The 13,198-nt window shown below is 46.2% G+C and overlaps 1 protein-coding gene and 1 long non-coding RNA gene across 3 annotated transcripts in view; both read left to right on the top strand.

Moving 5' to 3' along the window:
• The window catches only part of LOC148592825 (uncharacterized), a 168,496-nt gene that overhangs the window by 133,017 nt on the left and 22,281 nt on the right, over nt 1-13,198 (top strand). The window lies entirely within an intron of this gene.
• Nucleotides 561-2,826, top strand: KCNS2 (potassium voltage-gated channel modifier subfamily S member 2). 2 transcript variants are annotated; one of them, XM_088533594.1, is made up of 2 exons: nt 561-626; nt 1,113-2,826. In XM_088533594.1, exon 2 carries the CDS (start codon nt 1,126-1,128, stop codon nt 2,581-2,583), a length of 1,458 nt encoding a protein of 485 aa, XP_088389720.1. In that variant the 5' UTR covers nt 561-626; nt 1,113-1,125; the 3' UTR covers nt 2,584-2,826. The 2 variants fall into 2 exon arrangements, with proteins under 2 accessions (XP_088389720.1, XP_088389721.1); XM_088533595.1 differs by lacking the exon at nt 561-626 and adding an exon at nt 736-750.

Here is a 13,198-nt window from a genome sequence, read left to right as displayed (position 1 = left end):
TAGCTCTTACAGCAGAGCCGCAGGTGACTGCCATCCAGGAGCAGGTGTCTCCGGAGGGTGTCCTCTCTCCGGAGAGGGGTCATGAAGGTCCGTGGGCAGGTGCCTCCAGGGGGGTCTCCCCGGGGCTCTGAGGCCCCAGCTGCTCGAGCGCCCGCGGGCGGCAGCTGCAAAGCGGCGCCGGAGGGGCCAGCGAGCCGGGCGGGGAGGGCTGCGCGGGAGGGCGACCCCCGCGCTCAGACGCGCCGAGGGCGAGCGCGGGCGGGCGGCGCGGGGAGCGGAGCGGAGCGGAGCCGCCGCCGTCTCCGCGGGCTGCGGGGGCAGGAGGCAGCGCGGCAGGAGCCCCCGCTCCGCGGCGCATGGCGGGGCGCGGCGAGAGGGGGCGGCGGCCGCCGCGGGGGTCGTCGCCATGACGAGCGCGGCGGCGGCGGCGGCGGCGGCTGCGGGCGCCTCGCGGGGCTGCGCGGCGGCCGCTGTCCCTTCAGCACCGCGGCCCGCCCTCCGCCGGCGCCGGCGCGGCCGCGGGGGCAGCGCGGAGCCCGCTGCCCGCCGGGGCGCCCCCGCGGCGGCGGCGATGGCGGGCCGGGCCCCGGGGCAGCCGGCAGGGGGCCGCGGGCGCTGAGCACCAGGTAGGGCGGGCGCGGCGCCGCGCGGGGCGGCTCCCCCGAGGCGGCGGCGGCTGAGGCGGCTGAGGCGGCGGCGGCGGCGGCGCCCCGCGGGCTGGGAGGCGGCGGCGGCGGCTCCGGCCCTCGGGTAACGCCCGGGCGCGGCGGCGCCCTGGCCGCGTGGGGCGGCGGCGGCGGCGGGAGCGGAGCCGGCGGCCGCGAGCGGCTCCTCGGCGCGGCCCGGGCGAGGGGCAGCGCGGCGGGAGCGCGCGGAGGGAGCCGGGGGGCTGCGTCCCCGCGGGGAGCTGCGGGAGAGGGGGGAAAGGGGGACTGGGACTGATGGGAAGGGGAGAAAGGGGAGGTGGAGGGAAAGAAAAAGACACCGAGAGAGAGCAAATAAAGGAAAAAAAGGGACAGAGAGAGAAAGGAGGAAAGAAGGGGAGAGTCGGCAGCTGAACACGCCGTGGGTTTGCCCATTCTGCTGATTTTTTCTCTTCGCTTGCAGCCTAGATTTTTACTCACTATGCCCCTTTGGAAGGAGCTCGCTATGACAGGGCAGAGCCTGAAGGCTTTATCGGAGGCTAATTTAGAAGACAATGAGATCAGCATCAACGTTGGAGGCTTTAAGAAAAAGATGAGGTCCAACACGTTACTGAGATTCCCTGAGACCAGGCTGGGCAAACTACTGAGCTGCCACTCCAAAGAGTCGATACTGGAGCTCTGTGATGACTACGACGACGCCAAGAATGAATTTTATTTTGACAGGAACCCCGAGCTCTTCCCTTACGTGTTACATTTTTACAACACTGGCAAGCTCCATGTGATGGGTGAACTCTGTGTGTTTTCTTTCAGCCAGGAGATTGAGTACTGGGGAATCAATGAATTCTTTATAGACTCATGCTGCAGTTACAGCTACCATGGGAGAAAAATGGAGCCGGACCAGGAGAAATGGGAAGAACAAAGTGACCAGGAAAGTACCACGTCATCTTTTGATGAGATTTTGGCTTTCTACAATGATGCCTCTAAATTTGACAGACAACCCTTTGGAAATGTCAGGAGGCAGCTCTGGCTTGCCTTGGATAACCCTGGTTACTCAGTGCTAAGCCGAATCTTCAGTGTCCTTTCGATAGTGGTGGTGCTGGGCTCCATCGTGACCATGTGCCTGAACAGCCTCCCAGACTTTCAGATTGTGGACAGCAATGGGAACCTTGAGGAAGACCCTCGGTTTGAAATCGTGGAACACTTTGGTATTGCATGGTTCACTTTTGAACTGGTGGCGAGATTTGCAGTAGCTCCTGACTTTTTAAAATTTTTCAAGCATGCCCTGAATCTGATTGACCTCATGTCTATCCTTCCATTTTACATTACCTTAATTGTCAACTTGGTGGTGGAAAGTAGTCCAACTTTAGCAAATTTAGGTAGGGTGGCACAAGTCCTGAGGCTCATGAGGATTTTTCGCATCTTAAAGCTTGCTAGACACTCGACAGGTCTCAGGTCTCTTGGAGCCACCTTGAAATATAGCTACAGAGAGGTAGGGCTTCTTTTGCTTTACCTCTCTGTTGGCATCTCCATTTTTTCAGTAGTGGCTTACACCATTGAAAAAGAAGATAACGAGGGATTAGCCACCATCCCTGCTTGCTGGTGGTGGGCCACAGTTAGCATGACCACAGTTGGCTATGGAGATGTGGTACCAGGGAGCACTGCTGGCAAGTTGACGGCATCTGCATGCATCCTAGCCGGTATCCTAGTGGTAGTGCTTCCTATTACACTGATCTTCAATAAGTTCTCTCACTTCTATAGGCGTCAGAAGCAGTTAGAGAGTGCTATGAGGAGCTGTGATTTCGGTGATGGCATGAAAGAGGTTCCATCAGTCAACTTAAGGGACTACTACGCCTATAAAGTTAAATCTCTTATGGCCAGTCTTACTAATATGAGCAGGAGCACCCCCAGCGAACTGAGCCTGAATGATTCACTGCATTAGCCTACGAGTTTGACAGCAGTTTGCATGAGAGCTTTCAAGAGCTGTGTTTATAAATGTTTTCCTATTTGTCATCTTTTTTTTTCCCCTAGAGAATAGTGTTGCTGACACTGCACTAACTTTGCACTTGAAAACCTAATGAAATTTGTATTACAAGTTGAGAATTTGCACATTTTCATCCTGTTGTACAGATACTAAATGCTGACTTTTTCGTACAGCTGTTACCATGTTCATAACAGTGCTAGCGCTATGGTGTAATTTGTTACTTTGTACATTTGCCATAGAAACCCTCATCTGAGTAGGAAAAGGCACTTACCCAAGTGGAATAAAAGTTCTCAGCTGTGAAACGAGTAACAAACAAACCACCCATCACCTATGCTGGTATCTGTGCTTGACCATCTCAAGTCCGATGTAGGACCTGCGAGGTATTTTAAAACAGGACACTGCTGCAGCTTTAGGAAACTCTGGTGCTGCTGGTGTTGAATCACTAACGTGCGAGTAGACATCCCCACCGTTCTGACTGGTAATTCTTATCATGACGTGTCCATAGACACCTCTGAGCTTCACATTTCATGGAAACTTGCTTACTCTTGAGCAAATGTCTTAGAAGTGGGATGTTCTTTTGCAATGGTACGGAGAGTGGTGTTTTTTGGAAGTTCTTAAGCATAGACATAACTCTGTTTCCAAGATAGGTCCATACTGAGCATTTTGGAGAAGATTGCTGCTCAATTCCAGATAGCTGCATAGACTGTGTTCCCACAAGTGGCTTTAGTTATGGAGGGCCCTGAAAACATCTTAGACTTCCAATTGCAGAGGTTGTGAGCATGCAGTTTAGTTCCAATGAAGCTAAAGATACTCAGCTCATCAAATTGGTCTGAGATTAGGCACACAAATATGTAGGTTTTCAGTGATTAGAAGCACCATTGGAAAACTTGGATTGGTTTAGTGAAGAGAAATATTCCCACATGAACAGCACAGGCAGCATTTTAGGAACTGACATTCATATACTGCAAAAAGACTAATTATAAAGATGCCATATGTGATCCTGAGATATAAGAGCTAATTTTATCAGGAAAGCTTGAAAACAGGTGTTGAGGGCAGACAAGTCCATTAAGCTTTCTGCCAAGGAAACTCTAAGGGGGCGAAAAAAAAGTAAGTCATATTTTTACTCGGAACAGAACTCACAACTTCCAACTAACAAAAAGTACCAGGGCCTGAGGAAAAAAACAGAAAAAGCACTTAATACTTCACTTACTGTTGGCAGATCTTGCTCCTAGCTGGTTCAATGACTTAGGCTATTCAAACCCTCTCAAAGGCTACCCTTTATAAAAGATGAGAGAGGAGATCACCTGGGTTCTCCAGAATAACCATGAATCTGCATAAAGAAGTTATCCTTTCCATGAGCAGCCTTTGCCATTATGTAATTGTGCAGACGTCAAACACTCACAGCCAACAGGCAAACCCGCTGCTGTCCGTCCGTTGTGGTTCTTGTGATTTGTGTTATAAAACAAACTGCTGACACTCACTGAACATGATGGCTTTTTTTTTTCCTTTTTTTTTTCCCAGCCAATTTATTACGTATAATGTTCCATTTTTTTTTCACTTGTGGTTGAGAAAATAGATTTAAACTAGTAAGAGAAAAAAAGTCTATAAAGCTAAGATTGTCATGTATGGAAGCCTGTGCTTACATAATACAACTAAGAGTGATACCTGAATACAAATAGCCCAAATAGCAGAATAAAGCAGATTTAGTACCAATAGGTATTTTACTTCACTAGTCTACTAGAGGTTGTTGTCCAGTCTGTATGTTTTGATGCTTTATTGGCTTCACTTGAAAAGAGAAAATTGAGCACCCAGGATCAGGTTCCTCTATGGCCAGTGACCTATCACAGAACATACTCTGTGAAATAACTTACACCTAAAATATCCTTTGAACACCCTTCCCCCACATCAAGTCGTAGCTGATTTAGCGCAGAAGTTCTGAGGGAAACAGGTTCTTTCCTTCCCAAAATCAAACCCTTAGAGGTTTCAGTGTAACTTGCTGAACATTTAAAGTCAATATGTGGGAAGGGGGCTTAGCCCCCCTGAAAAGCAGTGAGCTCTACGCCTGTTCCTGAAGCTTGGACAACCTGAACTGGGCATCCCAACTTGCAGTATGTTTCTAAGGCTTTGATTCTGGAGAGCTGGTTCGGATTCTCTGCCAGATCACAGCACAAGTTCGTGGTTGGGTCCCTGCCCCTCCTGCACATTGCCAAGTGCCACCCGCTTGGGAGTACCCACCGAAATGCAGGATAGCATGAGGGGGGCTGCCAGATTGAAGCACCATGGAAGAAAGGGGAGAGGGAAGAGCCGGGCTTGCAAAGGACATAAACCTCTGTTGGGTTAAAGCCTGCAAGATCAGCAAAAATCTCCCCTGAGGTCAAGGACCCTGCAGTTCTCACCGGGTCTGTTGGTTCGGGGCTTGCGGAGGATCGAGCGTGAAGCGGGGGGGTCATTTCAGTTTCACAAGCTGGAGATTCACGGAGTTTAAAACCCGCCTCTCAGGGCAGTTATTTGGAGAGAGCTGTAAACTTGCCAAAGAGTCACGAATTCCCTCGGCCGTTGCTAGTTCAGCATTGCAAAGGCTGGATCCAGACTCTGCAACACATCATTTCAATAACCTGCAGTTTATCTTACGTCGTAGATTTATTGCTCATAAGGCCGGTGCGCTGTCATTTCTGCAAATATTGAATGGAACGTGTCCAAATTGCATTTTGCTAAAGAAAATGAAATACCCCAAGGGATCATGACTTTTACTGTACTGGTTGAAAGGAATTTTCATTATTGTTTTTTTATATAAGTGCTTTGGATCAAAGACACTAAATAAATAAAGTCCCGAAATTTAATATGTTCTCATTATCATGACAACGACTTTATGCAGTACATAGCAATTCCCTCCATAAACTTAACTAAATCCATGTTAAAAGTAGCTGGATTTTTGCTTCCACTTTGGAAGAGTATTTCAGAACTGCACTGTCCTCCAAATTAGTATTTCTCTAGCATAATTTCATTTATTATTTATTTATATTAAGTTTTTTCATGTCAGCGTTGTTCCTTAGTTTAAATAATTCTTCCTTGGTGTTTGCCTTGGTGTGGTGTATTTATAGACAGTAACCATATGCCCTAACAAACAGGCTTATTTTCATGGCTATAGCTGCCAAGCTCCTTTTAGTCTCCTTTTTGCAAGTCTTGTTCCCTCATCATCCATGTAGCTTTTGTTTTTCTGAATGTATTCTGCTTAGATGAAATCTTTCCAGATCAGCATTGTACAGCATGGCAGCCCATACAAGTTCCTACTACTGCTTTGTACAGTGGTATTAATACTTGCTTACTGCAGAAATTTTCATTGAGGAGGAGGAGAATTATTGCAATTTAAGTGATGTTGCTGTTTTAAAGCACTGAGAATATTCATGCACGGAAGATTGAGGTGCACCCTTCCTGCCGTTTTATGAAGCTCCTTCTATTCTAGGGCTCAGGCAAGTAAGTGCTGAGAATCCTCACCTCCCATTAAACAGAAGCTAAAGCGGCTCCTGCTGCCTCCGGGCCCAAAGTTCTGAAACGCCTAAATAAGTATTATGATAATGCTTGAAATGAGGGGGCTTACCTATCATCAGAAATAAACTGATACAGAATCTGGATTTCTTGGCTATTACAGAGACTCAGAGATGTCCCTGAGAAGGAATATGCTGTATTACCTTCTTGAGATGTAAAATCCATATATAGATTGTGATTAAGCATTTCATGGATGTCCAGATTTTGTATTACTGCCCATTTTACTATTCAAATACTTTTCATGAATTGCTAATTCTCTTTTCCCAGAATATCTTACCCATTCTGAAGGCAGGCAAGTTTTCTCATCATATCAATCTATCTATCTATCTATCTATCTATCTATCTATCTATCTATCTATCTATCTATCTATCTATCATATCTGATCTATTTCATACTGAAGACTTAAAAACAAAGACCTTTTTTCATTTAATTTTTCAATTTCAATACCTTCAATATTTGTATATTTTGTACAGGACTTTATGAGATTGCAGGAACTACTGCATATGGTGTTCCTTGCACCCCATATCTTGTCCCAGTAGTGTGCAACACATTTAGGAACTCAGCCTTGTGCCATGAAATTCCAATTAAATGCAAAACAAAACAAATTTCCCCAGCACTGATTTAACTTACAGGATGTTCTCAGTGTATATTATAATCATGGAAAACCTGGATCTCATTGTGCAGATAGATTTCTTTTAAAAGAATGCATCAGGCTACGATTTTATAAATACTTTTAGTTCATGGGGGAAAGCCACATTTTTCAGCTGGGCAAATGCCCCAAGCCTCTCGTTCCCTGCCTCCTAGACGAGGGCCTGCACAAGGCGCCGATAGCACTTCCAGGTGCTAAATCAACCTGCCGCGACCTTTCATCTCGCCCAAAGCAAACACCTTCCTCCGAGGCTCCAGCTGAGCACACAGGAGCCCCCAAGCACCTCTGCAGAAACTGCTCCCGTTGCTCTGGTTATCCATCTCCTTCCACAATATTCCTGGCTTTAATCTACCTTGGACGGTGCGACTGGCAGTCAGCACACACAGCCCTCCACGAGGCGCGGGCCAGAACTCTGCCTTTCCCACTGTGTTGTGGCTCCTTCTTTCCTGATTTATCCACCTGGCTTTCCAGTAACTTACACCAGAAATGTACTGGGTGTCCTCTCTCTTACTTTCAAGCTGCCCACACTATTTAGGCAGAGATAGACAATATTCCCATCTAGTTTCTGAAGCATCTTTCATTGATTCTGCCTCTTCATTTAAAAAGTGGGGAGAAAGAAAAAAAGAAAATAAACACAAAGCTTCTCACTTAAGAATAATGTAGAGGGTTATCAAGGCAGTAAGAGGCAATGCGTTATCTAAAGCAATAGTTCTTAGCTGATTGAGAAATAGCCTTAATGGTGCATCTGCCTTCAGCAGAAGTGTTGAGTTTATTAACAAACATCACCCTCATCAAGGATTGCTCATCTCATACACAAAATAATGGGTCATTGGCTGGAAAAGGCACCCTCCAAAAAGCCTAGGAAGTGATTCCTAAGACAGCATAAAGCTCTCGGTGAAGCCTGGCTCTTGCACGCGCTCCTCGTGGTCGCACAGAGGATGGAGATTTCCCTCACGGGCTGCCCTCCCGCTGGACGCAGCAGCAATGGGGCCCCCTTGCATCTGCTCACCCTTTACACCCAGCCCCACATCACGCAGCCTTCGCTTCAGCGAGTGCATCCATCTGGCTACAGGAGGCAACGACACAAATTCCACACTTCAAACTCACACAAGCAGAAGAGCCACCAGCACCTCCTACTCCTTTTCCTTTGGAACTACTAATGGGTTCGGGCTTCTTGCTGAACCCTATTCAGAAATAATCAAGCAGGGCTGTTTCTGTATAAACCTGCCGACTTCTTTGGTGCGTCAGAACCTGGCGTGGCAGAAGAACCGTCCACCTCGAGAGGTCCCATGCAGTGCCTGCCTGCGCTCACCACATCCTTGGATCTCTGCGCAGTTCTGGCCAGAGCAGCCCAATCATTACACTGTTGACCTTCAGAGATAATTCTAGTGACTTTTGGAAGATTAGTGATGACTCAAACGTCACAGGCTGCTTCCCACCACTGCTCTCCCCTTTTTAATCCCAGCTCCTCTTGACCAACCCTCTGGAGCTGTTTGCTGTGTTTGGTAAGTGGTATTCCTGCCATCCCCACTTCACATGATGTGGTGGGGTCACGACACAGAAAAATGAGGGGATGGAGTTTGAAAAATACTCACCGGGCTTAGGAATGCAAGGCCCACCTTTGGTTGGAAGTTAGTGTCTGAGATAATCAGGTTATTCTTGAAATTCAGGTTCTATCTTAAGCAAAGTTCTGAACATATACACCCTTCATTGCTTCATTATATACCAGGCTTTTAATTACCAAATACATTCTATTTTTTTTGCTATTGTACCAATGCTTAGGCACAGAACTTAGGCCAGCACTTTCCTACGTTGGGCTTTAAAGCATGAAGTAGATAATACATCATGGTTTATTTGTGAGGGGTAAATCCTTTATTCTGTGTCATCTCATTCTTTCTTCTCTCCATAGCAAGGCACAGCCTCCTATTGCCTCTGTTAGCAGTTCTGCTCACTATCCCGATAGCACCGAGGAGCCTGAACGCAGTTTTCCCCGGTGAAGCAGCACTTGGCACTCACTGGCAGAGCGGGCGTTAAGAAACGGAACCGCAGGAGGCAGGTGGCACCCGTGGTGCTGCGGGGGCTGGAACTGCCCCTTTCCCTCTCCCTCTGGTGCCTTCAGCAGCGCCGGCCACCACGAAGGGAACGGGAACGTCCCGTCCGCTTCCTCCCGATCCTGCCCTGCCGCCTGGCAGGGAGCTGGCAGGTTGGAAAGGGGGTTTTACATGGTGCTTCTCAGCGGTGATAGAGGAAACGCTTTAAAAATGCGGGACAAAACTCCTCAAAGTGTAGATTCCCCACTTTTAAAGTATGGAGCGGTTACAAAGTGCAGCCTTTTCTCACGGACGTCAGCAATAGGAATATGGAATAGGAAATATGAAAGTATATGAAAAATATGAATGTGCAATAGGAAATATGAAAGTCTCAGAAACACCAGGTTGACCTCGTCTTAAATAAAACCTAATCGCTGTTCCTTGCCTTGAGGGAAGAGCTGAGCTCAACACTTTTGTTCAGCATCTGTCTACGAAATAAACTATTAGTCAAACACTCCGCTAATAAGACTTCCTCCTACTTAAGCTGCAAGATAGAACCCAACTATTGTGCTTTTTGTGGGGGCAGTAACTGAAGATAAGTGCTATGAGATGTATAAAAATTGTGTTAGTTGATGAGCTGCATAAATGAATGTTAACCACATTTAAAAGTCTTCAAACTTATACTCGTTCCTGGAATAAATATGCATTAATTCTGGGGTGTGGGGCTACTGCTATGACCATCCTATGATCATAAAAATTCCCAATTCTTTATCCCAATAATTACACATTTGGGGGCTGTTTAAACACCTGTGTCAACAGGTTTGTGTCAACAGAACGCAGTTATAATTACTCTTTAAATAGAAGGAACAGGCTTATCAAACCCAATACAACACTCCTGCCAGCAATTCCAGGCAGATTACAGCGCGGAATATAAACAAACCTGAAAGCTACTGGAGTTCTCTGGAAGCTGGGCAGTCACTGCTGGATGTTTGTGCTTAGTACAATAGGTTGCTAAGAAAACACCCAAGGGTTATAGTCCATCGGTATTTGCTAGTGCATACTCATAGCTGGTTACTGAATTACTTTGGGTAGTTTTAACAGGATTACAGAGGTTCGTGGAATGAGTAAGAGCAACACTGCAGAAGCACCGCTGTCTTTATCAAGAACCTGGACAAACGCTGCCTGCATTATGGACCTCTGTTCACTTCTCAGATGTCAATTGGACTTGGATTAAGTAATTACATATGTGTACATACAGATACATCGGTTTAGATAAGATAAATCAGTATATTATTGAATATTGTCACCACATTTTCTGCACGATCTCAGAAATTTGGTATAGATCAACCAACCAAAAAAGAAGTCTTCCTGGACTCTAAGAAACTCAAAAAAGGTATTTTATTAATTGCATTTCTAAGTACAGAGTTTCATTTGTTTCTGCATTTTTAATACAATGCAATTTTTAAAAAATCTAGTCTTCTTCCATAGTTTCATCAGGGAAAGACTATATGACAAATATTTTAGACTGAGAAATAAGGCCTGAATTTGAAAAAGAATCTCATACATTTGGATATGGTTGCTAAGAGAAATGGTAATACTACTTAATCCTTCTTCAAATAATCTCTGACCTACATAATCTCTGGACTATGACACCTGTTTTCATGTGCACTGAGAGATCAAAAGGACACCTCTTGCTGTTAAATCTCTATACCCCACAGTACTGCAATAAAAATGAAATATCAATCGATGCATCACACTAAAGGCTTAGTGCCAGATAAATCAAATCGAAAGCTTTTGGTCTTCCTCTTTGATGTGTTTGCTGTGAGTTTTTCCTTCGCAGTAACCAGGAAAGCTTGGGAAGTACCGGAGGACTGCGAGGCAGGAGGGAGAGCTGAGCAGGGCTGCAAACACCCGAGTGCCACAGACATCCACGCACGACCCCTTTCACAGACATGAGTGACTCAAAGAACGGAGTTCAGAGAGAGTATTTACATGTGTGTGTGTGTGCATATATGCACCCACCTGCATATGGAAAGACGGTGCTGAAGGGGCCAGTTTCAAACCCTGTCCTTGAAGGGAGAAGCGTGATGAGGAGGGCTGTATTTCTCTCTTGGAATGGGGTAGGGAGAGATTTTGCAATATATAATCTTGTTCCTTAGAAAAGACACCCACAGGAAGTAGAATCCACACCTTTAGTGACAAACCTGGGCTTTCACTCTTTTGACAAAGAAAATCCTATATCCAGATATATTACCATACATTTCTACAAAAAGTCGATTTCTACAATCCTGACGCTTAAGTAAAATTTTCAAAGCCCTCAGGGTTTGCAGTTCCTGGTAAGCACCATTAGATTCGTTCACTGTGGGTGACAGAAAGCCGATGTTTGAGCCCCGTTTCAGGAGACCTTAATTCCTGCCGTTTCTTTCCTGTTGCTCGGCTCCGGGCAGCTCCCCGCTTGCTCCCCAGCGTGCTCCCCTCTTTGCTCACCTGTAGGCTCCAGAAAGGGCTGTTTCCACAGAACAAGTTCTGACACCAAGCTGTGACTCCAAGTGTCTGCCCAGACCACCCGCAGGCTCCCAGCCCTCACCGCTACCTGCAGCACAGCCCAGTCCAGCACCTGCAGGGACAACTCGAGGGCCCAGGGAGACGTGCAAAGACCTTCCCACTATGTTCAGATTATTAAAGGGCTGCTAAACATTCACCTATATCTCTGTATAAAAGTAGATAGAAGCAGCCTTTCCCTTTGCAAGAGCTAAGCACAACTTGCAATTACTTCACCTGCCTTAATGACTTTGCAAAGAACCATCAACATAATTTTGCCTTCTCTAGAGAGGAATTAGCTATTATGTCACCTGGCACACCGACATGGTAAGAAACTTCATGCACTACCAAAGACTTGTCTTCTCCAAGGCTTTCATTGGCAAGAGTGGGGATAATGCTGTTGCAATGCATCTGGCATAGAAAAATCCCCCAGCTACCTTCCCGACCGGCTGCATGACATGACAGAACATCCAGCTTTACTCTCTGAAACACAAAAAGAAGCACCACAGTGAGGTGAAGTTCATGTTAATTATGAATGAAAGAAACAAGGCTTTCCTCATGGGATAAGGTCTTTTTAATTACAGTTTTATAACCAAGCATACAGTTAGAAAATTTAACCCTCATCATGTCACATTTGGAATAAGCAGCGTGCCCACAACGTGTCTGACGTGGGTTTTCCAGCTACCTCCACTGGGAAGCACCAGGAATGGGAATGGGCACGGGCAGGATGGCACCTGCTCGCCACATCCACAACCTGCCGTGTCCATGCCCAGGGGCTCCGCGTGAGGCGCAGGGAGCAGCAGTCTGAGCCGTTGGACGTTGTGTCCTCTCACCTGAACACACCGTGGCAAATACAAACTATTAGTTACTGCGGATAAACGGGAAACTATTTTAACAGCCAGTAATTTTCAGATTTGTTCATGTTAGTGGCAGAATTCTGTCACTTCAAACCTTAGGTGTTTCTCCGAGGAGTTTTGCTCCCAAACTCCTTTCACAAAAGTGTGACATATTCTTAGAACAAAATGAATAATTAAAAAAAGAGTCAGAAAATATATGGACTTGGCACTAAATTTAAGTAATTATACGCAGCAGCCTTCCCCAGTGAAGGCTCTCCATTAATTATTGCTCTCATTACGCTAGGAAATCAAAGCTGCACCTCAAGGTGCTAATGTCTACCAGTACCTCCGAGGAAGGGAGGTCTCCGAATCCCTCCAGCCTTCACCGCGTTGGGCACTGCTGCTGCTCTGCCCTCTCGGGATTTGGCCTTTAGCAAGTTTAGGCTGCAGGCAGGGACTCCTGCAAAGCACCAACCATTTCTGTCCTTACACCGACCTATTACTCTTTTCCATGATGAGCCCCAGGCTTCTGCAGATTGCACCAATGTCTTCACGTGGAAGACACTCTTCCATACCTGACTTTTAGAGACGTGGTTTTCTGTGTTTACAGCTGGGCTCACAGTACTATAAAAGGGAAATTTAAGCATAAATGATCTTTAATGGTTATTATTAGCATAATTTAGTTTCGGTTAGAATGAACAACAAGACAACAATTATACCCAAGAAATTAGATTTTATTACAAATATCTGGTAATTATTTTTTCTTTATTTTTTCACTTACTAGCCTAGATAGACAAAACCAGAGGCAAACAAGAAAATGCTGGGTTAAAACCTTATTGAAAGTTAACTAACTTGTCAGTAGTTCTACTAGATTTGCTAAAAGCCTTGCTTTTAAAATATTTATTGCACTCTCTGCTTTCCTTTACAGGGATGCTCATTCACTGGTGGGATGTGTAGTCATTCGCTTCGA

This window comes from Tinamus guttatus, unplaced genomic scaffold, assembly GCF_059628265.1.
Source record: "Tinamus guttatus ecotype Peru unplaced genomic scaffold, ASM5962826v1 Tinamus_guttatus_pri_ptg000510l, whole genome shotgun sequence".
Lineage (NCBI taxonomy): Eukaryota > Metazoa > Chordata > Aves > Tinamiformes > Tinamidae > Tinamus > Tinamus guttatus.
Note: the sequence above shows the minus strand (reverse complement) of the source record. Positions and strands in the feature narration are given on the sequence as shown.